The 24,538-nt window shown below is 43.3% G+C and overlaps 1 protein-coding gene across 1 annotated transcript in view; it reads left to right on the top strand.

Annotated features, from left to right (window-relative positions):
- Nucleotides 1-24,538, top strand: part of LOC142304351 (A.superbus venom factor 1-like) — a 137,439-nt gene that overhangs the window by 45,773 nt on the left and 67,128 nt on the right. Inside the window, exons 11-19 of the mRNA XM_075346656.1 lie at nucleotides 56-202; nucleotides 4,553-4,756; nucleotides 8,040-8,231; nucleotides 9,330-9,491; nucleotides 10,801-10,930; nucleotides 13,949-14,023; nucleotides 14,553-14,753; nucleotides 20,326-20,437; nucleotides 23,515-23,600. Of these exons, the coding sequence (XP_075202771.1) occupies nucleotides 56-202; nucleotides 4,553-4,756; nucleotides 8,040-8,231; nucleotides 9,330-9,491; nucleotides 10,801-10,930; nucleotides 13,949-14,023; nucleotides 14,553-14,753; nucleotides 20,326-20,437; nucleotides 23,515-23,600 (1,309 nt within the window). The remainder of the gene's footprint in view (nucleotides 1-55; nucleotides 203-4,552; nucleotides 4,757-8,039; nucleotides 8,232-9,329; nucleotides 9,492-10,800; nucleotides 10,931-13,948; nucleotides 14,024-14,552; nucleotides 14,754-20,325; nucleotides 20,438-23,514; nucleotides 23,601-24,538) is intronic.

Below are 24,538 nucleotides of genomic sequence, written 5' to 3'. Positions count from 1 at the left end.
CCAGGCTTTTAATTCTAGACATTTGTCTCATGCATATCTTCTTTTTTTTTCCAAGGTGTTTGTCACAAACCCTGATGGTTCTCCAGCAATTCGCGTCCCAGTCGTGACGGAGCCAGTAAAAGTGGAGGGTATAACAGGACCAGAGGGAACAGCCAAGCTGACGTTGAACACGGCTTCAAATATCAATTCACTTAAAATTACAGTGAGTATTAGCAAATTATTGTCTTATTCTGTGTCCAGAGCAACTAAAAAGAGAGAAACGCACTATAGAGGACTAAGAACGTGATGGACTTTACAGGCAAATCAAAGGGATTCTCTTGGTTTCTTTTTCTGGTGACATTTTAGGGAAATTGAACTTTAGATACCAAAATGACTGTTGATCACATAAAATTACCTATGTTAATTCATAGACTTTACTACTCTGCTAAAACCATTGAGAAGTGTCAGGGGTGCTTCACACACAGCGAGCTCGCTGCTGAGATCGCTGCTGAGTCACGCTTTTTGTGACGCAGCAGTGACCTCATTAGCGATCTCGCTGTGTGTGACACTGAGCAGTGATCTGGCCCCTGCTGCGAGATCGCTGCTCGTTACACACAGCCCTGGTTCGTTTTCTTCAAAGGCGCTCTCCCGCTGTGACACACAGATCGCTGTGTGTGACAGCGAGAGAGCGACAAATGAAGCGAGCAGAGAGCAGGAGCCGGCGTCTGGCAGCTGCGGTAAGCTGTAACCAAGATAAACATCGGGTAACCAAGGTGGTTACCCGATATTTACCTTAGTTACCAGCCTCCGCAGCTCTCACGCTGCCTGTGCTGCCGGCTCCGGCTCTCTGCACATGTAGCTGCTGTACACATCGGGTTAATTAACCCGATGTGTACTGTAGCTAGGAGAGCAAGGAGCCAGCGCTAAGCAGTGTGCGCGGCTCCCTGTTCTCTGCACATGTAGCTGCATTACACATCGGGTTAATTAACCCGATGTGTACTGTAGCTAGGAGAGCAAGGAGCCAGCGCTAAGCTAAGCGGTGTGTGCTGGTAACTAATGTAAACATCGGGTAACCATACCCGATGTTTACCTTAGTTACCAGTGTCCGCAGCTTCCAGATGCCGGCTCCGTGCAAGCGCAGCGTCGCTTGCACGTCGCTGCTGGTTGGGGGCTGGTCACTGGTCGCTGGTGAGATCTGCCTGTTTGACAGCTCACCAGCGACCATGTAGCGATGCAGCAGCGATCCTGACCAGGTCAGATCGCTGGTCGGATCGCTGCTGCATCGCTAAAGTGTGAAGGTACCCTCAGACTAGATCCAATTGACTTTTAGATATAGTGATGATGACCAGGACAATGCTCGGTGCTCGTAAAGATGGCTGAACACTACGATGTTCTAGTCCTCTGTACTAGAGTCGAGCAGGTCAGAAGCTTGGATGAGCTTGACTCAAGTAACGAGTATAATGTAAGTCAATGCTTGACCAGTTTGGCTCTCCACCATAAATAGAGTATTTCTGGGGGAGTGAGGGCAGGGAAGGAAGGAGGTTGGACACAATGTATCCGAAAACATTGTTTTTACCCCAAGTGAGAGACATTCAGAGACTGCAAGTGGCTCTCATTGGGTTGCCGGCTCCCATCAGTCAGTGAAGCGAGCCTGTTCTTTGTGTTTGATGTTTCACGAACAACACATCAGAGTACATGCAATACTCAACCAAGCATTGCGAGTATCAAGCAGTGGCAAGCACACTTGCCTATCATTAGAAGACACCCCAAAGATTTTGAGGACTAACTTGTTAAAAAAAAATAAAATGCAGGTGCTAAAGGTCCAATAAGATGCATACTGTGTGACTACTGTGCACCGGTAAAGGTCCAGTCACACTAAGCAACTTACCAGCGATCCCAACAACGATAGGGATCGCTGGTAAGTTGCTAGGAGGTTGCTGGTGAGCTGTCACACTGCGACGCTCCAGCGATCTCACCAGCAACCTGACCTGGCAGGGATCGCTGGAGCGTGGCTACACGAGTTGCTGGTGAGCTCACCAGCAACCAGTGACCAGCCCCCAGTCTCCTAGTTACAGCACACATCAGGTTAATTAACCCGATGTGTGCTGCAGCTAAATGTGCACAGAGCAGGGAGCAGCGCACAATGCTTAGCGCTGGCTCCTTGCTCTCCTAGTTACAGCACACATCGGGTTAATTACCTGATGTGTGCTGCAGCTACATGTGCACAGAGCAGGAGCCGGCACTGACAGTGAGAGCGGAGGAGGCTGGTATCAAAGGTAAATATCGGGTAACCAAGGACAGGGCTTCTTGGTTACCCGATGTTTACATTGGTTACCAGCCTCAGCAGAAGCTGGCTCCCTGCTCACTGCACATTAGTTGTTGCTGTCTTGCTGTCACACACAGCGATCTGTGCTTCACAGCAGGACAGCAACAACTAAAAAATGGCCCAGGACATTCAGCAACAACCAACGACCTCACAGCAGGGGCCAGGTTGTTGCTGGATGTCACACACAGCAACATCGCTAGCAACGTCACAAAAGTTGTTCGTTACCAGCGATGTTGCTAGCGATGTTGCTTAGTGTGACGGGGCCTTAAGACCCAACAGCTACAAGATCTCCATTTCTTTTTGCCTATTCATTGCCTTAACCTAATTGTTCAATTATGGCTTTCCAAGATAACACCCAACTTTAAGGTCAAAATATATAAAGTTATTTTTTGCTGCTAAAATAAATCTCTGCATTTTAAAAATGTAAATTTTCGAATCCTTGCTTGAAAGGGAACCTGTCATCTTATTCATGTTGTCAAAACTAGGGGAAGCACAAATTATAGCCATTGCTCAACAATTGAGCTATGTTTTCTCTGAAATGTTCTGATGTTTCAGAAATTAGATACTTATAAGTTCTAGCTCTTCCCAACACTGATTCAGTTGATTGATAGGTCCCTGCCTAAGTACACCCAGGGAGAGACCTGTCAATCGCTTGAAGTGCCATGGAGAGGAGCTTTAAAATTATTTTCTCTGAAATAACTGGCGATTGTGCAACTTGGGTATGATTCACATTTCCCAAATCAGCAGCTGGTTCCCTTTAAAGGGAATCGGTCAGCAGGTTTTTGCTACCACATCTGAGATTAGCATGATGTAGTCGAAGAGATCCTGAATCCAATGATGTATCACTTAGATTAATAGGTGCAAGCACTATGTCTCAATCAGAGCTTTTAGACTTAGCAGAGCTGAGAGAACTGTCCCACCCACATCAGGCTCTCAATAGAGATTGTACATTGACAGTGAGGTTTCAATCAGAGGAGAGGGCGTGCTAGACTGCCGTGCACACGACAATGTAGTGTGAGCAATGATAATCACAAAGAAGTAAAGCCCTTAATTGAAATAAACAACAGCACACAGCCTAATAAGAGAGGCATAGTTGAGTTTTGTTTTTTAACCCCTACAGCATGCTATCCTCAGATTACATAACAAAACCTGCTGACAAATTCTCGTTAATACATACAAGCATAGAAAAAATGAAAAAAAAAATCTATTTTCTGTTTTTTTTGCTATTTATTTTGCTCATGGAGATGGTCAACGTTTGGGACTGATGTAGGAAAAGTAATGGAGATTGTATACTGTAAATTATTTCTGTAAAATAATAATAATAAAATCAGAAATTTGATTTTCTCTAAATTATGCAAACCTGATGTCATGACCCAGGCTGTCTGTGTTTCCTGGAGCATGGCTGGGGGGAGGGACCCCCTTCCCTGCCTCGTTCCTGGGATCACAGCGCCTTTATCTTCTGGGCACTTCTGTTCATTCGGTGCCAGTTATAATTCTGCTCTGCAGTGTGCCTCTGGTCCTTTGTCAGTTCTGATCCTGCCTCCCGTCATGTCCGTGTCCGCTCCCCCACCTCTTGCCGTGCCTGTGTACATTCTCCCTGACGTCCATCCTGACCGCCTCTGTTCCTCTCTGACTCCCATCTTCCCTCCTCTGTTGTTTCATCCTCCCGTACTCACTGCTATTACCTGCTCTACTGGCTCCTGACTTCAGCTTGTCTGTTTACTCTGGTTTCCGCGCTCCCCCAGGTCTTTGACGTTCCCTCATGGTTCCTGACTTGACTTTCCCTGGACTCTGTCCCCGTTTTACCCTTTGTACCTCATAGACATCCTGGTTCTGACCCCAGCCTGTATGATCATCCACTAATTCCACTGGGGGGCATGTGCCCTGTAGTGGAGGATTGCTGTCAGCACTCTCCTGGTGCTCCAGCTCCACCTGCTGGTGAATCCCTACCTACCAGTATCCTGGTGCTCCAGCTCCCCCTGTAGGTTCATTATACTTGACCATGGGATAGTTGCCACCTTGTATGTTATTTGATGATGTTTTACAAGAATATTCTCAGTTTCTGAGATCCATTTGCTTAGTGCTTCAATCCTAGGACTATAGTCGTAATGGTGCGATGTTTGGTGTCTAGTGATCAGTGGAAAATGGGTGTAACAAAATTATCTTTAAATTTTGACTTGAAAAAATATTCTTTTTTGCCCAGGTGACTCAATATACCCTGTATTTTTCCAATTTCACTGATTACAGGTGAAAACATCAAGTCCAGTGTTACCGCCTGGCCGGCAAGCAACAGAGTCAATGACAGCCACCGCTCATCAGTCAGCTGGAAATTACCTGCACATCGGTATCACCACCACAGACGTCAAACCTGGAGATAATCTTCCTGTAAATTTAAATATTCGCAATAACAAACCAGCCTTACAGAACCAGATCCAGCACTTCACCTACCTGGTAAACACTTTCTAGATTTTCCACAACTCGTTATTGTCACACACAGGATTGTCTATGGCCTACAATTAAGGCTTCACTCAGACGTCTATTTTTCACCAACGCGTTCTACATATAGGTTCACGGATAGAACATGTAACTCATTAAAGTCTATGGTCTGTTCATATCTCATATGTCTATGTGACCGAGAAACAAATTACAGGGAGAAGTCAATTTTTGATCATGGATCAAATTTGACCATTCAAGTTTAGGAGTCAGTGAAAGTCACGTCTGCTGTCGAGGATTAACACTGCAATGAGTAGGTGAAGTTTTTCTATTTCTTTATTTTTCATACATGAAAAACACTGATGAAACACTGATGGAAAAACTAAAAAATTGTTTCAAAGTGGATGAAAAATACTGATGACGCTCCTCGGAGAAATATTTATCTGGAAGGGGCCCAGGGTGGGGACATATATATCCAAGCATGGCGGTCATATGTACCAAGAAGTGGCCTAGGATGGGGACATATTTCCCAGGATGGGGGACACATTTTTTAATACAGGGCCCAGGATAAGGACATATATACCAGAAATGGGGTCATATTTACTAGGAAGGGCACAAGGATGGAGGAGAGATATACCAGGATGGGGGAAATACTTACCATGATGTGGCCAAGGGCAGGAGACATATATACCAGGATGATGGGCTGTAATTATCTGCAAGGGTCCCAGGATGGGGACATGTATAAAAGAATGGGGGTCATATTTACCAAGAAGGGGCCTAGGATGGGGGACATATTTAACAGGATACAGCCTAGGATAGGTGACATATTTACCAGGATGGGGACATATTTACCAGGATGGGGACATATTTACCAGGATGGAGGGCATACTTACCAGGATGTGCCCAAGGATAGAAGACATATATACCAGGATGGGGGGATGTAATTATTTGCAAGGGGCCCAGGATGGGAACATATATAAAAGGATTTGGGTCATATTTACCAAGAAGGGGCTTAGGATGGATGGCATATTTAGCAGGATGGTGCTTGAGATTTGGGACACATAATTACCAGGATGGGGCCCAGGATTAGGGACATAAATACCTGGAATTGGCACAAAATGAGGATATTACTTTATATGAAAGGAAAGGGGAGGGATACACCTATATCTTTATAGGATTTAAAATGCTACAAGGGACCAAACATCTGACCAACATGCATGGGGAGTGGTAGGTTCAAATTTTTGCATCAGGGCCAATTGGACTCTAGTTACGCCACTGATGAAAAAAGCAAAAGTAAACTAAAGAATGAGGTCTTGTGAGAACTGAAGATTGTATGTGGGGAGTTGGCACAAGATTAAGTGAAGTGAGAAAAGTGTAAGCAAAAATTAAATTTATGGGATATAAAAAATAAAAAATGCCATGTGCATATGTATTCACCCCTTTTGCTATGAAGCCGCTAACAATTTCTGGTACGAGCAATTACCTTCATAAATCACATGCTTAGTGAAAGTAAGTTTACCTGTGTACAATGTAAGTGTCCAAGGGTTTGTCAGTATATTCACATCTTTTCTGAAAGGCCGCAGAGTCTGTAACACCTTTTAGCAAGAGGCACCACTAACTAGTCAATGTCATGAAGACCAAAGAGATCTCCAAATAGCACCATAAAGACCAAGGAGATCTCCAAACAGCAACTTGAAGACCAAGGAGCTCTCCAAACAGCACCATGAAGACCAAGGAGATCTCCAAACTCATCAGAGACAAAGTTGTTGAGAAGTACAAGTCAGAGTTAGGTTCTAAAAAAAACATCTCAATATCTGATGACCCTCTGGCCCATCATGAAATAGACTATCATCAAGTGGAAAGTATAGGGCACCACAACAAACCTGCCAAGAGAGGGATACCCACCAAATCTCTCTGCCCTAGCAAAGAGGGCATTAATCAGAGAAGCAGCACAGAGATCAAAGGTGACCCTGAAGGAGCTGCAGAGATCTCAAGCAGAGACTGGAGTATCTGTCCATACAACCACGTAAGCTGTGCACTCCATAGAGCCGTTTTTCATGGAAGAGTAGGCCGAAAAGAAAGCTTTTATGTAGAAACAAAAATTGGAAGACTCATTTATATTTTGCCAAAAGACATATAGAAGACTCCCCAAATGTATGGAGGAAGCTGCTGTGGTGAAATGAGACAATAATAGAACTTTTTGGACCCCAAGGTAAATGCTATGTCTGGTGCCAAACCAACACAGCTCATCACCCCAAGAACACCATCCCCAAACTGACACATGGTGGTGTCAGCATCATGCTGTGGGAATGTTTTTCCACAGCAAGGACAGGGAAATGGTTCGAGTTGACGGGAAGATGGACGGTGCGAAATACATATATTCTATTCTATATATGGATATTCTTGAACAAAATTTCTTACAGTCTGTCAGTGATTTGAGACTGGGATGGAGGTTCACCTTCCAACAAGACAATGACCCAAAGCTACTGCTAAAGCAACACTTGAGTGGTTTAAGGGGAAATGTGTAAATGTATTGGAGCGGCCGAGTCACAGCCCAGACCTTAATCCAACTGAAAATCTGTGGTCAGACTTGAAGATTGCTGTTTACCAGAGAAAACATCTAACTTGAAGTAGTTTTGCCATGAGAAATGGGCAAAAATCCCAGTGGCAAGATGTGGAAAGTTCATAGAGACTTATCCAAAGCAACGTTCAGCTGTAATGACCTCAAAGGAGGCTCTACAAAGTACAAACTATAATGGGGTGAATAGTTATGTACACTAACGTTTTAATTTATTAAGTTCTATGATGTTGTTTTCTTCACTATATAAAAAAGGAAATCACTGTTATAGCCATGTTATTGACATGAACTGATGCAAACCCTCAAAGAAAATGTGAAATTGCGGGTTGTGACATAGCAAAACACAACAAATGCCAAGGGGGTGAATCATTTTGCAAGGCACTGTATATTTGAGTGTCATTGGCAAAAAGGTCCAATGGAAATTTCTGGGATTCTATGAGATGTAAATGGAAAAAAAAGCAGTGGTATCAGGACAGAACCCTGAAGAACCCCAAGAGAATGGGAGATACTAGGAGTGAAGTATGAGGAGATCAAGAGAAGGTCAAGGTTATGATGGAAAGGTATAAAGTAGTTTGTATGTGGAGGGAAGGAATGGATGACTGTGTGGAAAGCAAAGAACAGTTTTATTTTGACTACATAGTTATTAGAGTTAAAATGGAAGATGTGTTGTGTGACCAGATGGATCAAAGTTCAGGTTTTAGCTAATGATTTCATCCTTTTTAGATAATGAACAAGGGCAGGATACTTAAAGTCGGGAAGCAACCTCGGATGCAAGGTCAGGCTTTGGTGACCATGACTCTTCCCATCACAGAAGAATTTATTCCATCATTCCGTTTTATTGCTTATTACATTGTTGGAAATGAGATTGTCTCGGATTCTGTCTGGGTGGACGTAACGGATTCATGTATGGGAAAGGTGAGCATCATACCTAGAATACAAATGTTGTTGACTGTCCACATGATTTTGTAGTCTTCAGTTTTTACAAAAATATCTCATACTTTGCACTGACGACGGACAATCATCCCGAAACACTGCGTCTGCAAATTGAGGTTCTGATCTGGCATAAATGCTAGGTCATATGAAAAGGATCGTTAAAGGGCCACTTTTGACTTTTAGGATTGCTCCTTCCAATAGGTGACATTAAAGTTTATCTCCTTCCTCCCTAAAGAGAAAATTTGCAAAAAATATAGAGAGAAGTGACAACGTAAGAATGTTTAAAAACAATATTTTATTAGTACATACATTAAAAATCACAAAAAGTCACAAAAAAGAACAGCAAGAGAAAGTCCTAGATGATAAATATCGTATTAAGGGTCACGGACAGAGCATCAGATGTTCAGTATTATTAAATGTAGTCCCATATAAACAAATTTCATGGGAACCTGATATATAGATACCACCTATATTGTAAATATATATAAAGATACCTTAAAATACTGCCTCAATAAATTATTGCAGTTAAAGTGCCAATATGCTAGGGGGGGGTGCAGCTAAATATAAGTGAATAAATAAATAAATAGTTAAATGAATGGCATATAAATACCTAATCAATAACTTAGAAAATATCTTACTAGGTGCAGCCCCTTTAGACATCATAGCACTAAAGCATAATTATAAATAGTACAAAAATGGCAGAAAACATCATATGTTGAAAAGGTATATTTACCAATAGATTTAAGGTGGTACAACAGACCGTCCACGACCCCTCACTCCGACACGTGTTTCGCTCTGTTGCTTTATTTTTTCGCTCCTTGATAAAGCAACAGAGCGAAACACGTGTCGGAGTGAGGGGTCGTGGACGGTACACATGTTCAAGGTTGGTTATCATAATATATTGAAGTGCGGTTTTCATTTGGGACTAATTGTTGAGTAAAAAATATAGAGAGACAAGAAGTAGTGGAAGAAGTTTGTATATGCCAGTTAATCTTTAAACTGTCCACAGAAGTAATTTTCCAGTGTTACCAGAGAAATGTATTACTAATGTTATATTTACTATGTTATCCTATGAAATAGCTGTCGGTGAGTGGAAATTCGGATAGAGACAGCAAAGTGCAAAGCCCTGGTTCTGCCATGAAACTGAAACTGCAAGCAGATCACAAGGCCTATGTGGGACTCGTGGCTGTTGACAAAGGCGTCTTTGTGCTGAACAAAAAATATAAGATCTCCCAAACGAAGGTGAGGAGTTAATATAAATTATATTTAACATTCTAATTATGAGGGCAGTAATAGAGCTGATCGGGCAAGTTTTTAATACTTGTCTACAGCCAAGACCTGTTACATGTATTTTGGGTCTCCTGGAGGGGGGGTGGACTTGAGTTCGCCGGTGATGATCGGTATTAGGCGTCTCTTGTGTCAGGCCAGGAAACTGTTGGCCTACCACTGGTTGGATCCGGCTCCTCTGGCCATTGGGGATCTTAGGGAAAGAGGAAACGCTATACTTTGACCGGAGAGGGGAGTATACCTTAAAAGAAATGCATTGAAGAAGTTCAATAAGATCTGGGGGGCATGGTTGGATACTCCGGGCCTTCCGTCTTCGGTGGTGCTGCAGGACAGTGCAGGGGACCAAGTCCTTTTTTGATAAATTTACTGGAATGAGGCGAACTGCGTGTTGTTGGAACGCATATGGTTGCTAAAGATGTGGGGCAATCTATATTATGGGTAGTATATTGGAAAATAATATGTACTTTGTAAAGCCTGCTTTACATGTTACGATTCTGCATACGATATCATATGCGATCGTAACCGCCCCCATCGTATGTGCGGCATGTTCAATTTTGTTGAATGTGCCGCACAAACGATTAACCCCCGTCACACGTACTTACCCGTTCATATGACCTCGATGTGGGCAGCGAACGTCCACTTCCTGGAGTGGGAGGGACGTTCGGCATCACATCGACGTCACGCGGAAGCCGGCCAATAGAAGTGGAGAGGCGGAGATGAGCGGACGTAAACATCCCGCCCACCTCCTTCCTTCTTCATTGCTGGCCGGGAGCCACAGGATGCAGGTAAGATCTGTTCATCGTTCCCGGGGTGTCACACAGTGCGATGTGTGCTACCCCGGGTACGATGAACAACCTGACGTTCAATTCATGAAGAATGAACGACGTGCGTGCGATGAACGTTTTACCGTTCATTCGCAATTGCACATAGCTTTTACACACTACAATGTACCTTACGATGCCGGATGTGCGTCACTTACGACGTGACCCCCGCCGACACATCGTAAGATATATTGTAGTGTGTAAAGCGGGCTTAACTCATAATGCTGTGGGGCATGGTCTGCATGTGCACTGTTTATTATGTAACTTGTGTGTTGTTTTTGTTACTGACTACGTTTTTTTCCCTTTTTCTGTAATGTCTTTGTTATTGTGTTGTGTAATTTTGTTGATACCTGATTTTAGAAAAATAATTCTAATTATAGATGATTGTGCAAATGATACAATATTAAGATTAAACAGCATCCATGTATGCATTACCTGTTTAGGTGTGGGATTCCGTGGAAAAATCAGACATTGGCTGCACACCGGGGAGTGGTGCCAATAGTATGGATGTGTTTTTTGATGCTGGTTTGGCCCTGCACTCAAGTTTCCTGACCACAACCCAACAGAGAACAGGTAATTGAGATCACCTCTTGTTATTATAAAAACAGTGTTTTGTTAAACAATTATAAAGGAACATTTCTTGTTTTTGAAGGTTTGTAGAGTAGACGTTTGCCGAGTGAACTGGCCAATAGCAATGTTAGAATATGGGATAGGCATAAAGAGAAGTTCTCAATGAGTTGGTTTGAAACCAAAATAACAATTGAGAATATGAGCGACGGTAGACATGTCCAGAAGGAGAGAAAATAAAGAAGAAATTAGTACTATATGGGAAAGGTCATGAAGAGAAATGGTATAAATGTCATTAGAAGAGCCGAGTAGGGAGATGCTCTAAATAGGATGTTTAAGATATGGCAAGGATAAAAAGGCAATGGAGGAAAAGTATTAAGACTTAACATCAAGAAATAAGGTTATCACTAATGTTGAGCGGATCAGCAAAATCCGGATCCGCGCGGTTTGAGCAGTAGATCCGAGTCCGACCCGGACGCGGGATTCCGGGTGCACGATCCGGATCCGTTTTTTTTTTTTTTCTACTCTTTCTCTCTCTCTCTCCCTCTCTCTCTCTCTCGTCCCGGATTCCGCACCCCATTGACATATATGGGGCCAGATTCCAGATTGAATCCGGACTTCTTTGTCAACCCGCCGTTGATCCGCTGGTCCCGGATTATTCACGGTCCACTGAACTCTAGTTAGCACTTAAAGGGAGTCTGTCACCGCCAAAATTCAATATAAACTATTTAGATCTTCAGATAATGGACTCATCCCCTATACAGATCATACTGTTGCTGTATATTTTAAAAATTTTGTTTTATATAGAAACAGTTTTTTTCTACACATGTAAAAGAGGGGGCTTTTTTTAGCATTCTTGCCATGGCCAAGATCTCAGTGGACCCTTTTGCCTAGAGTTGAACTGAACCGCAATCACCGGGGAATCAATCACTCGGCGCTCGCGGTACAGTCTAGGCTGCACGCCGGAGCTCAGGTGAGAGCTCCGGAGTGCAATGCAGGTACCTGAATCCAGGCCTGGCATTACTGGAGATTCCTCCGGTAGCCAGTCCGACGCTGAGTGGGTGGCCGTTATACACAGGAGAGGAATGAGAAAGCACTTGCAAACACACAAATCGGACAGAAGTAGAGTTGAGCAAGTATCTAACTATTTGTACTCGCTATACTCATAATGAGAACTCTCTAATAGTCACACCAATAGGGAAAAGCTCGCAATGTAACGAGTAACCCGAATTCTGCACTATTCACTACTTGCACGAATAGTGCAGAATTCAGGTTACTAATTACTTGCCAGTTTTTCGCCATTGACTTGCATTTCACACGGAATTCGGAATAAATACACAAGACAGTACTCGTTATGAGTATAGCGAGTACGAATAGTTAGGTACTCACTCAACTCTACTTCTGCACCATTTCTGAGTTTGCAAGTGCATCTCGTTCCTCTCCTGCGTATATCGGCCACCCGCTGCACACATGATAACAAAGCAGCAGGTGACCTATGCTGACAATAAAGGGAGATGATAATTTATACATTGATGAATGAATACGTGAGTAGTAGACAGTACTCGTTATGAGTATAGCGAGTACGAATTGTTAGGTACTCACTCAATTCTACTTCTGCCCCATTTCTGTGTTTGCAAGTGCTTTCTCATTCCTCTCCTGTGTATAACGGCTGCCCGCTGCACGCCGAGTTAACAAAGTAGCAGGTGACCTATGTTGACAATAGAGGGAGAAGAGAATTCATACACTGATATTATTTGTATTCTCAGCTCCCTCTCCTTTTCAGCATTGGCCGCCTGTTTCTTTCTGATGGTGTGTGCAGCGAGAGGCCGGTAGATACAGGAGAGGGTTGATAACAATTCTGCATACACTGATAATGTTTCTCTCAGTCCCAAAAGGGTCAGTGCGTGCAGGGCTGGAGATTTAGATTAGAGAAAGCTGCAAAGTAAACGCTGTCCCCATATGGGGCAGGGGAGGAGGATCGTAATTGATGGGCTCAAATGGTCAACTGAGCTTCGTGCCACACCAACGGCGCACCAAATCCCCCTCATTTATATACCTAATAAAATTATTTTTCTGAATTAAAATTAGTAAAATATAAAGTACTAGTTTGTTTTTCATAGAGGCTGAGTCCCCTATATGAATATCTAAACAGATCTATTTGAGCTTTAAAAAAGACAATGCAAAAAGTGTGAGGGCATGGGAGACGTTCTGAGGGTGTGAAATGAGAAGTGTAAGGAAATGAAGGGTCAATGGAAGCACAAGTCTTAAAGATGAGAATTTCATAGTGCTAAAAAAGTTGATTGGAAGAATCATGGGGAGTTGAAACGATGAGTAAAATATGCAAAAGCCTTGATAGAGCGGTAATAAGTGAAGGAGGTGCCCTGTAAATAAGTCGTCCAGGCGCATAACAAATGATGACTTTATCTTATTTTTTAATTTTTATATGAAAGCTAATGACTAGAGATGAGCAAACCTGAGGTTCAAGGTTTAAAGTTTGTTTTTGGAAGCCGGCTTCCAAAATACAAGGTTTGGATTCAAGGTTTGAGCAAGTGACAAGTACAAACCACTCACAGCCCTGTGAAAGCCGCGTTCAGTGTTTGATCGGCTCACATTTGGGGTAAAATCAGCATGATCACATGTAGTGCACACACACAACCACCCCCCAAAAAAATTAAAAAACCCGCCCACTTTGCCCCGGAAGTGTTTTGCTTATGGGCCATTAGCAAAACACTTCTGGGGTAGGGTGGGCGGGGTTTATCTTTCTTTGGGGGGGTTGTTTGTCTACACTACATCTGATTATGCTGATTTTACCCTGTTTGAGCCGATCAAACACTCATGCCCAAGCACTGCGCTGCTCACTTGAGTGGTTTGTAGTGGTCACTCATTCAAACTTCGAACCGGAGCCTTGGTTTTTTTGGAAGTCGTTTACGAACCCGAACCTCAAACCTCAGGTTCGCTCATCTCTAGTAATGACTAAAATAGTAAAATAGTAAAATACATATTATTTCTTTTAATCTTCTTCAGAACAGCTATGTGAAGTCCGTGCTGCTCGAAGGCGCCGGTCATCGGCGCAACTGATTGAACAAAAGACTACATACGGTAAGATGCGGAGTAATGGGCAATGGTCATAGGGTTAGCAAATTATCCTTATTGTGGAATTTCAGACTTTACTTGGGAAAATTCTCTTATCTACTTATAAATATTAATACAATTCCTTAATAAAAGACCGAAAATAATGTTGTGTCTTCTGGATACAGAGATCAGGAAAAATTGCTTACTCCTCATAATTTCTGCTGATCCCTCCTTAACAATGAAGGTTTGAAGAATGTTCTAGATGGACTATTTCTGACTTTTTGTTATGTTTTGTTTTTTTTGTTTATCTTTTCTACCTGTTCAGTATATTAAAACTTTCAACTATAATGAATAATGAAAAATCGACCACGGGATCAACTTATATGATTTCATTCCATTCATATTCTTAATAGCAGCCAAAATTAAGGATTTAATTGTGTCCTACACACACTTTGTTGCCTCTCTTTCAGTAAAAAATGAATTGTCTTTTTAGATATGTGAATGTGGCTTTGTTTTGGATGTGGCTATATAAATTAAAAAATTATATTTTTTTTAGCCTCCAAGTACAACGGAAATATAAGACATTGCTGCACTGATGGCATGCATGAAAGTCCATTGGGTTACAAATGTGAAAGACGAGCAAGATACATTTTGGAAGGCAAAGAATGTGTGGACGCTTTCCTGGATTGCTGCAATTATATAGAAAAGAAGAGACAGGAGGAGAGAGCGGCAAAGGATGAGGATAACTTGGGCAGAAGTAAGAAGCGCAATCTGAAAAAAATCACTGTATAATGTAGACGCCTAATGAAAATATATGCTCTGTAATATATTCACGAGAAGTACCATATTTTTCGTTTTATAAGACGCACTGGATTATAAGACGCATCCCAAATGTAGAGGACAATAGGAAAAAATAATTTTTAATGTTAAAATGAGGGTCTGTCTTATAATCCTAGTGCATCTTATAATATCTTATAATAGGGTCGGTGAAGCTGCAGGCTCAGAGGAGGGAGTGTCGTGGCTTAGGAGGGTCAGTGGATAGAGGGTGTTGCGGCGGTAGGCACAAGTGATCTGCCGGTGGACTGCGGGCTCCATTGAATTGCCTGCGGTTGACGAGATTGATTTCAAGAAAATGGCCACGTAGGCGGGTGCGCTGATAGAATTCCGCAGCCATTTTCTGGAAGTCCATCACATCAATCTGCGCACGTGCCCCCTCCACGGCCATTTTCTTGAAGTCAATCTCGTCAACTATGGGCAATTCAATGTAGCCCGCAGCCCGGTGTCAGATCAATGGCACCCGCCGCATCGCCAACCCCCCAACCTGTGACCCTCCTGAGCCGTTCCACCGCAGTGACACCCACTCCTCCAAGCCCTCAGTATTGTCTCCTGTGACCCCGTTCTGCCATCAACGCTCCGGTAAACCATATCTGGATTATAAGACCCACCCCCATTTCACCCCCAGTTTTGAAGGAAAAAAACGTGTGCCTTATAATCCAGACATTAAGTTACATACTGTATTTCTGTGTCTCTCCTTTTCATCTGAATGATTTTGAGGAAACTTTTTGCAACAAATCTGCCATGTGTTAATCTCCCCTAAATGGGTCTATTAAAATGGTCTTCAAAGGTAAAAAATCTGTTATCGAAGATGAGCAAATTTATTCGAGTGGAATTCAATTCTCTTCGAATTCTACAAAGAGTTGTGTACTCCAAAATCCAATTTTTTTTTTCCAATTCTCCGCATATAAAGTCAGCACAATGGTGGCCAGCTTCAGCTGCCATTTTGGTAAACCATAGAGGGCCTGAAAAATGTGAAAAAAAATAATAATAATACTCACTTCACTGCTCACCTGTCATTCCCCATAGCCCAAAAGACCTATTCACAAAAAAGCAAGTAATAAAGCATGGACAATAGATGTAAGCATATAAACCTAAATAAAAAAAACAAAATATTGAACGCTTTTAAATAAAATATAAAAATAAAATATAACAATTTTATAATATAATTTGTAACCCCTTCATGGCGGGGCCATTTTCCATTTTTGCGCTTTGATTTTTCCTCCCTGTTTTCCGAGAGCCATAACTTTTTTATTTTTCCATACATATAGCCGTTTGAGGACTTGTTTTTTAATGGAGCGAGTTGTACTTTTGACTTACGCCATTCATTCTACCACACAGTGAGTTAGAAAATGGGGGGGAAAAAAATCACCATTTTCTGAGAGCCGTAACATCTTTAATTCTCAGGATCTGCGGCTGTGTGAGGTTTGTGTTTTTTGTACTCAGAGCTGACTTTTTTACTGATATCATTTTTTGGGAATATATAATGTTTAGGTTGTCTCTTATTGCATTTTAATGCAATGTTGTTAAAAAAAGTAATTAACGGATTAATTTATGTAATATTTAGATAGATAAGATGTTTATGAATGCAGCAATACCAAATATGTGTATTATGATTATTATTATTATTATTATTATTATTATTATTATTATTATTATTATTATGTTATTATTATTATTAATATATTTAATATTTTTTTCACTTTTAACTGTATTTAGTAGTCTCTTTAGAAGACAGGAAGTTGCGAAAGTCTGATCACTTTTATTGTACATAGCAGTGCATCAGCATTGCTATGTATAGCAGAAATCACGATTTTCTATGAATGCCAGCCACAGGCCAGCATTCACAGGAGAATTTTAATGACAAAGAGAGGGGTCATCAGAAGACCCTGGATATCATGAAAACACATTGCCCCTCCCCACGATTAAGTCACGGGTGCACCAATGGCGACATGAAGATGCACTCACCTGCCAGCACATGCTAAATGTCAATGTCAGAGATTGATAGAGGCATTTAACAGGTTCACTGCCTACATGCTACCTGCAGCTGTTAGAGGCACATAATGGCTGATTACATTAGCGGTCATGTGAGGGGAAAGATGAAGGTTCGCCGTGCAAGACCGCATCGAAGGCAGAGACATGACAAATGACATTCATGTACATCATAAGACATGAAGGGGATAAAGAAAATGTAAAGTACAGACAGGGACATATTGACTGTCATATTGATTGAAATGATACCTTAAGTCATGAAATCTGTATTGTACATTTTCTTTAATCTCTGTTTGAAGTTTTCTTCTCTTCGTACCTTCATGCACCAGACCGGCCTGTAGGGAGGTCCTGTGGGCAGGGTCTTTAGCTCTTGTTCGGACCCTCCGCTGCCTCTTGGTGTCATTTCTTCAGCCTTCAGGTGCAGTCCTGGCTGCAGGTGGCGCTTATGCAGATCGATCTCATGGTGGATGTTAGGAATATGGTGCCACCGGTGCATGTGCCATGAGATAAATCTGCACAAGTGCCACCCACAACTTCAAACACAGGTTAAAGAAAATCTACTAAATGGATTTCTTCACTTCGGGTATGCCTTCAATCAGCATCCGGTTATAAGGGTTTAGCACTCAGGAATAGAGTTGTCTTGCTCACAAGGATTGGGTAATACCAATCAACTAAAACAACCTTCAGCACTGAACATGAGATACTTGGAGTGTGAAATCAGGAAATTTTATAATTTCGGTATAAGAGGATGACAGACAGTATCCCAAAGTTTTGGCAAATGGCTGTGTCATGCCTATTGATTGATTCTGATTGAGTTAAGTCAGGTGGGAGGCATCTGTTCGGTCGTGACTCATTCTGGGACTCTTGTCGCTTTGTTATGGAGTGGACTCCTCCGGGACACTGCCAGTTCCTTGTTACGTCGCCCCCGGAGTCTGCTCCAGCGACTTCTGCTCCGATCGCCATGCGACGCCGTGTTCCTGCCGTGGATGGTGCTTGGGAGAGGAGTCGATGCCAGCTGCACCGGCGGTGGGTGCAGGCTCCGATCATCCACTGGGCTGGGTTATCTTGGGATCTGCAGTACCACTGGATGACTGTGGGTGGCGTGTGTCTTCCAGCTGAAGTTGCCAGCGTTCAGCTACAGCCAATGGGAAGACACCACACTCTTCTTAGTTCCCCTCCTGTCTGCTGACCTCTGCCAGAGATAGTTCTGATTTCCTGGCTCCTGGTCCACCCTATTCTGTTTTGTGATTCCTGTGTGCTGACTTCTGCGTGTTCTCTGACTACCCTCCTGCCTGCTGTTTTTGTACTTCGCTGCCCGATCCGGATTTGACCTCTGCTACGTTTTCTGATTACGTCCTTGCCTGCCGATTCCGTCCCTGTTCTGCTATTCCTGGTTTGACCCTGCCTGACGACTACTCTCATCGGACTGCAGTCTTCCACAGGTAGTGATCTCCAGGGCCCTGTGTAATTCCAAATCCCTGTATAGAGGTTAAAGGGTTTCAGGGTTCTGGGGGTCCTGCAGGGTGAGTGGCTTCCCTCTAGTCTGTCCATTACACCCCACCTGAGTCTGTTGACCCAGGCAGGCGTTACATTTCTACTCTGCTGCATGCGCACTGGTTCCAGTAAGTTAAGTCTGATCTGTATTGCTACCCAGCTTACATCTCCCTGACCTTCGTCTCCCCCCCCATACTGTCTGTCCACCCTGTATACCTGTCCCTGGTCCAGTCCTGTGTTTCTGCCTCCACCCCCACCTTTGTACGTATGTGTTCTCCCGGCCTCTGACTTCAGTAACGTCCCCTGACTTCGGCTCTGCTCCTCCTTGGCTCTTAATATGACTTCTCGGCTTCTGACCCTCTTGCTTCTATTTAACTTCGACTTTCTCACTCCCCTGTATTGATGTGACATCCCGGTTTGACTCTGGCTTTTCTGACTACTCTTAAGCGGGCTTTACACGCTACGATTTCGCTACAGCGATCTCGTTGGGGGTCACGGATTTTGTGACGCACATCCGGCCGCTGTAGCGATCTCATTGTGTGTGACTTCTTGGAGCGATTTTGGATCGTTGCAAAAACGTCCAAAATCGCTCCTCGCTGGCATGGGGGGTCCGCTGCCAGTTATCGCTGCAGTCGCTGGGGCGAAGTTGATCCTTGTCCCTGCGGCAGCACACATCGCTACGTGTGACGCCGCAGGCACGAGGATCATCTCCTTACCTGCCTCCGGCCACAATGCGGAAGGAAGGAGGTGGGCAGAATGTTACGTCCCACTCATCTCCGCCCCTCCGCTTTCATTGGGCGGCCGCTTAGTGACGTCGCTGTGATGCCGAACGGACCGCCCCCTTAGAAAGGAGGTGGTTTGCTGGTCACAGCGACGTCGAAGGGCAGGTAAGTACGTGTGATGGGGGTGCGCGATTTTGTGCGCGACAGGCAGCGATATGCCCGTCGCGCACAAACGATGGGGGCGGATCGCATGCTAGCAATATCGGGCCGGATATCGCAGCGTGTAAAGCCACCCTTAAGGCCCCTTCACACGCTACGATATATCTAACGATATGTTGGCGGGGTCACGGAATTTGTGACGCACATCCGGCATCATTAGAGATGTCGTAGCGTGTAACATCTCCGAACGACTGTTAACAAGCAAAAATACTCACCTTATCGTTGCTCGTTGACACGTTGTTCATTTTCATAATGTTGTTTCTCCTTCTGTGCGCCGGTTGTTCATCGTTCCCGAGGCAGCACACATCACTACATGTGACACCCCGGGAACGACGAACACAGCTTACCTGCAGCCGCCGGCAATGCGGAAGGAAGGAGGTGGGCCGGATGTTACGTCCTGCTCATCTCCGCCCCTCCGCTTCTATTGGGCAGTCACTGTGTGACGTCACAGCTGTGACGTCGAACATCCCTCCCCCTTCAGGAAGAGGATGTTCGCCGCTCACAGCGACGTCATTAGGGAGGTAAGTACATGTTACGGGGATTAACGACATTGTGCGCCATGGGCAACAAATTGCCCATGCCGCACAAACGACGGGGGCGGGTTCGATCGCTCATGCGATCGCACGACATATCGTACTATGTGAAGCTGCCTTTACTCTGGTGCTCTACCAACCTCTAGTGGGCTTTTGTATTACTGCACCTTGGAGTTCATTCTCCACTGAGTTCCTGCACCGTCTAGTGGAAGCTTGACAGGTTGCCTTTCTCCAAGGTACCAGCAAGGTGACCCAAAAAGAGCAATTACCGAAGAGTCTTCTCCTTGAAAAATATATGATTTTGACCACCAGAAAAAGACCCAAGATGAAGACTCTGTAGGACACTTATGAAACTAATCTAACAAATACAGTCTTATCAATTTTGGGTGGTAGAGGGAATCCATAGCAACTAGTCTCTCAGATGCTCAGTGAGACTTAAACCATTCTTTACTTAAATTTTATCCAGGTGAAGAACCTTGATATGAGAAATAGTATGTAAGAACGTCTTATGAGCATGATGTGTTTTATTTTGCAGGTGATGATGATGATGAATATATCCCAGATGCCGATATTGTTTCGAGAACAGAGTTTCCAGAGTCATGGTTCTGGAAATTAGAACAGATGACAGAAAAACCTGATAATAATGGGTAATTTTTCTGTAAACTTCTCTATAGTTGCTGTCACTTAAGAGTCAGAGGATGAGAACAATCTGAGGTGGGCTCCTCTCTCCAAGGACCATGTAGCCACTGAATGGGCTACCTCTTTGGTAGACAGGCCCTTGGAAGACATTTTCTTTTCTAGCTAGAATCAGCAATTCTTATGTCTTTAATCCCTTTTCCATTCACCGCCCGGCGATTTTCCATTTTTGCACTTTTCTTTTTTCTCCTCCCCTTTTTCCAAGAGCTATAACCTTTTTTATTTTTCTGTGACTATAGCTGTAGGAGGGCTTATTTTTGTAATATAAATTGTAAATTTGAATGACATTATTCATTTTGCCATAGAGTACTGAAAAGTGGGGGGAAAAATCCAAAAACGGGGAAATTGCAAAAAAAAAAAAAAAAGTTCTATTCCATAATTGTTTTTTGGGTTGTAAACGAAAAATTCCCCTTTTGGTGCCATTTTCCAAGATCCGTAAAATTTAAATTTTTTATGATATGGGGCTATGGGATCACTTATATTTTACAGCCTGAGGTGACATTTTTACTTATACCACTTTTGGGTGGATGGAATGTTTTGATCCCTCTTATTGTATTTTATTGCAATGTTGTGAGGCCAAAAGTATGTAATTTTTTTTCCATTATGCTGTTTACCGATCGGATTAATTTATTTTATATTTTATTAGATTTTTTGTTTCCTAATGTTTTATTTTCAATTTGGCAAAAGGGTTCTTGTTTTGAACTTGTGTTTTTTTAGTTTTTCCATATGTTAAAACTTTTTTTAAAAAACTTTATCATATTTTCTAGTCTATTTTGGGGACTCAAAGCTGCAATCATCTGATTACTTCCACTATGCAATGTGCAGGGCATCAGCATCAGCACTGCTCTGTATATCAGGAATCATAATCTCCTGTAAATGGCGACTCACAGCTAGTGTTCACAGGGATAATATCATGATAGAGACAGTGGTCATTAGCTGACCCCTGGCTGTCATGAAAATTGATTGGTGCCCCGTGATGATGTCACAGGAGCGCTGATGGGAGTGGAGAATTCGCACTCCTCACTGCCACACGATAAATCCCGCTATCACAGATTGACAGCAGGATTTCACTGGTTAACAGCAGTTAGGGGATCTTCAATCCACCCTTGGCTGCTAGGGGTACACCAACTACAAAAGCATATCCAGTGGCACTCAATAATGTAAGGATACATTAGCATTGCATTACTGCTATAAGAATATTAAAAAAAGGAGAAAAATACATAGCGAATGTGAAAAAAATTGTAAAAAGACATAGGTATTGCATTACTGCTTTAAAAATATTAACAAAAAGAGATTTTAGCTTGTGTATTGGCCAATCCATGTGAGCCCGATAACCTCGACAAGGTGATCTTAATATATCGGGAACCTAACAGTAACTGCCTCTATGTGCGATTAAAAATCTGGGTCCATGGCTAAATAAGATGGTGGACACATCCTAGCTATGGGGTGGAGTGCTAGGTCAGAAGAAATGGACTACAACTATATCAGAAAACTGCCCAACAACCTCCACTAGATCATCCCACACTTGCAGAAAAGATATCGTGCAAGCCCACATTAAAGAAAGGAATGACATACCAGTATGTTATAGGTCGTGAAGGGGTTAATACATTTTTTTTTTTTTATGGATTAATGCATGCAATGATCTGCCATGATTATTTTTTTTTACAAAATGGTTTACACAAGAACCATCAACTAGCCTTTATCTTGTTAGTGGACATTATAAATAAATGTTAACTGTTTCCTATCCAATAAAATGTCCTGTTCTGACCATTGAAATCCTATTATAATTGGGAAAAACGTCCACTTAATTATGCTTAGAAAAGGGACTTTCCACTCAGTGGCCCGCTAGAAGGGACCTAGGACAGTAAAATGCGTATGAATTATTGTTTGTCCCCTGCCAGGGGACAAAGGAGCATAACAGAATTTTTGAAATGTCCCCCCGGGGGGACTCAGGATAGATAAAGGTTAAGATAAACTTTAAAGGGAATCTGCCAACAGGATTTAACACCCCCAAATTATTTATATCCATATGTAGGTCTCTCAAAGACAAATCCAGTGGATCCTTTGCATTGCCAGTCCATTCCTGTGTTACTGAGCAATCACTGTTTTAAGCAGGTTTTACACGCAACGATATTGCAAGTGATATCGCTAGCAAGCGTACCCGCCCCCGTCGGTTGTGCGTCACGGGAAAATCGCTGCCTGTGGGGCACAACATCGCTAACACCTGTAACACTATACTTACCTGCCTAGCGACGTCGCTGTGGCAGCCGGAACGCCTCCTTTCTAAGGGGGCGGTCTGTGCGACGTCACAGTGGCATCACTAGTTGGCCGCCCAATAGAAGCGGAGGGGCGGAAATGAGCGGGACGAACATCCCGCCCACCTCCTTCCTTCCTCATTGCGTGCGGCCGCAGGTACGATGTTGTTCCTCGTTCCTGGGGTGCCACACGTAGTGATGTGTGCTGCCGCAGGAACAACGAACAACATCGTACCTGCAACAGCAACGATAATCGGGATAGGAACGACTGGACAATGATCAACGATATGGTGAGTATTTTTGATCACTACCGGTCGTTGCTGCGGTGTCACATGCAACAACGTCGCTAACGAGGCTGGATGTGGTCACGAATTCCGTGATCCCAACGACATCTCGTTAGCGATGTCGTTGCGTGTAAACCCCGCTTTACTCAAGAGAGTCAAAAAAGGTATTTGTTTATCTGAAGCTTCCATCAGTGGACATGAGTGAACCCAAGGTTCAGTGTTCATACCAAACAGACGTTTCCAAAAAACAGTTTGGATTTGGAATTCGGGTGCTTTACGTAGGCAAACCACTTGTGTGATCATCGCTGTGCTTGGGTATGCTTGGTGCTCAGCCCAGTACGAGCCACTTGTAGCATTTTAATAGCTCACACTGGGGGTAACAACAGCATAATAGGATGTACTGTGCACCATAAAAAAAAAGGAAAAACTAAAAAAAAAATATTAACTGGTCATAGCTATTTCTTCACCACTTATAATTTTTTTTTGCAGAATTTCCACCAAGGTGCTTAATCTCTTCTTGAAAGATTCGATCACTACTTGGGAGGTCCAGGCTGTGAGTCTCTCCCCAAATAAAGGTGATATCCATAATCATCATTCTGTGTCTTCTGAGATATTTGAAACACAACAATGTTCTAATATTTAGAGATGAGCAAACCTTGGGCTCGAGAGTCGAGATTTGAACTTTGACTTGAAAAAATCAAGTTTCGGGTTCAGAGTTTGAGTGAGTTACGCATACGAACCTCTCAAATGAGCAGCGCTGGGTATGAGTGATGCACAGCACTATGCTGTCACGCTGGGTGTGTGGAGAGACACCCAGCAAGTGGACTCCAGGGAATAAGGGGGGCTGTAACACAAAGAGGGGGGGAAACCAAGGGCTCCTGCGCTGACCTAACACTGAGGAGCCCTGCGCTTACCCTCAAACCACAGGTACCTATAATGGTTAGGAGGTGTGGCCGGTCAACATGCTTCTGTCTCCAAGCCAGACCCTAGGAGTAAATCCCACCAGCCACCAATCCACAGGGGGAAAAACAAACACAAAAATAACCAGCAAAAGGGGAAAAAGGAAAAAACAACTTATCTTAGAGAGGGAATCTTCAGAATATACAGCTACAGTAGTCTGAAGCAACATTCACACCAGAGCAAGTAACTTCTCCAAGTGAAGAGTACAACCCGCACTGGAGGAGTGAGAGGCCCAACCTTATAAAGGCCCTTAATTACCAGCTGGAGGAAAGGCTCCTCCAACTTGGCAAGGAACAGAAAAAAACCTAAATCCAGCCCTTGAAGGGATAGCGTCCTTTAATGTCTGGACGATCCCCGGGCCCTTCTGCACCTGGTCCCAGTAGCAGTACCTGAAGGTCCAGACACATCCGTGACATATGCGAGCCACAAGCCACAAACCCCCCAAAAAAAATTCACTCTGCCCTAGACGTCTTGTGCTTATGGGCTATAAGCAAAACACTTCTGGGAGAGGGTGGGCAGGGTTATGCAGTTTTTTTGAGGGGGATTTATGTGC

The sequence above is a fragment of the Anomaloglossus baeobatrachus genome, chromosome 4 (assembly GCF_048569485.1).
Source record: "Anomaloglossus baeobatrachus isolate aAnoBae1 chromosome 4, aAnoBae1.hap1, whole genome shotgun sequence".
In the NCBI taxonomy this organism is placed as follows: domain Eukaryota; kingdom Metazoa; phylum Chordata; class Amphibia; order Anura; family Aromobatidae; genus Anomaloglossus; species Anomaloglossus baeobatrachus.
This window is presented reverse-complemented; position numbering and strand designations above follow the sequence as displayed.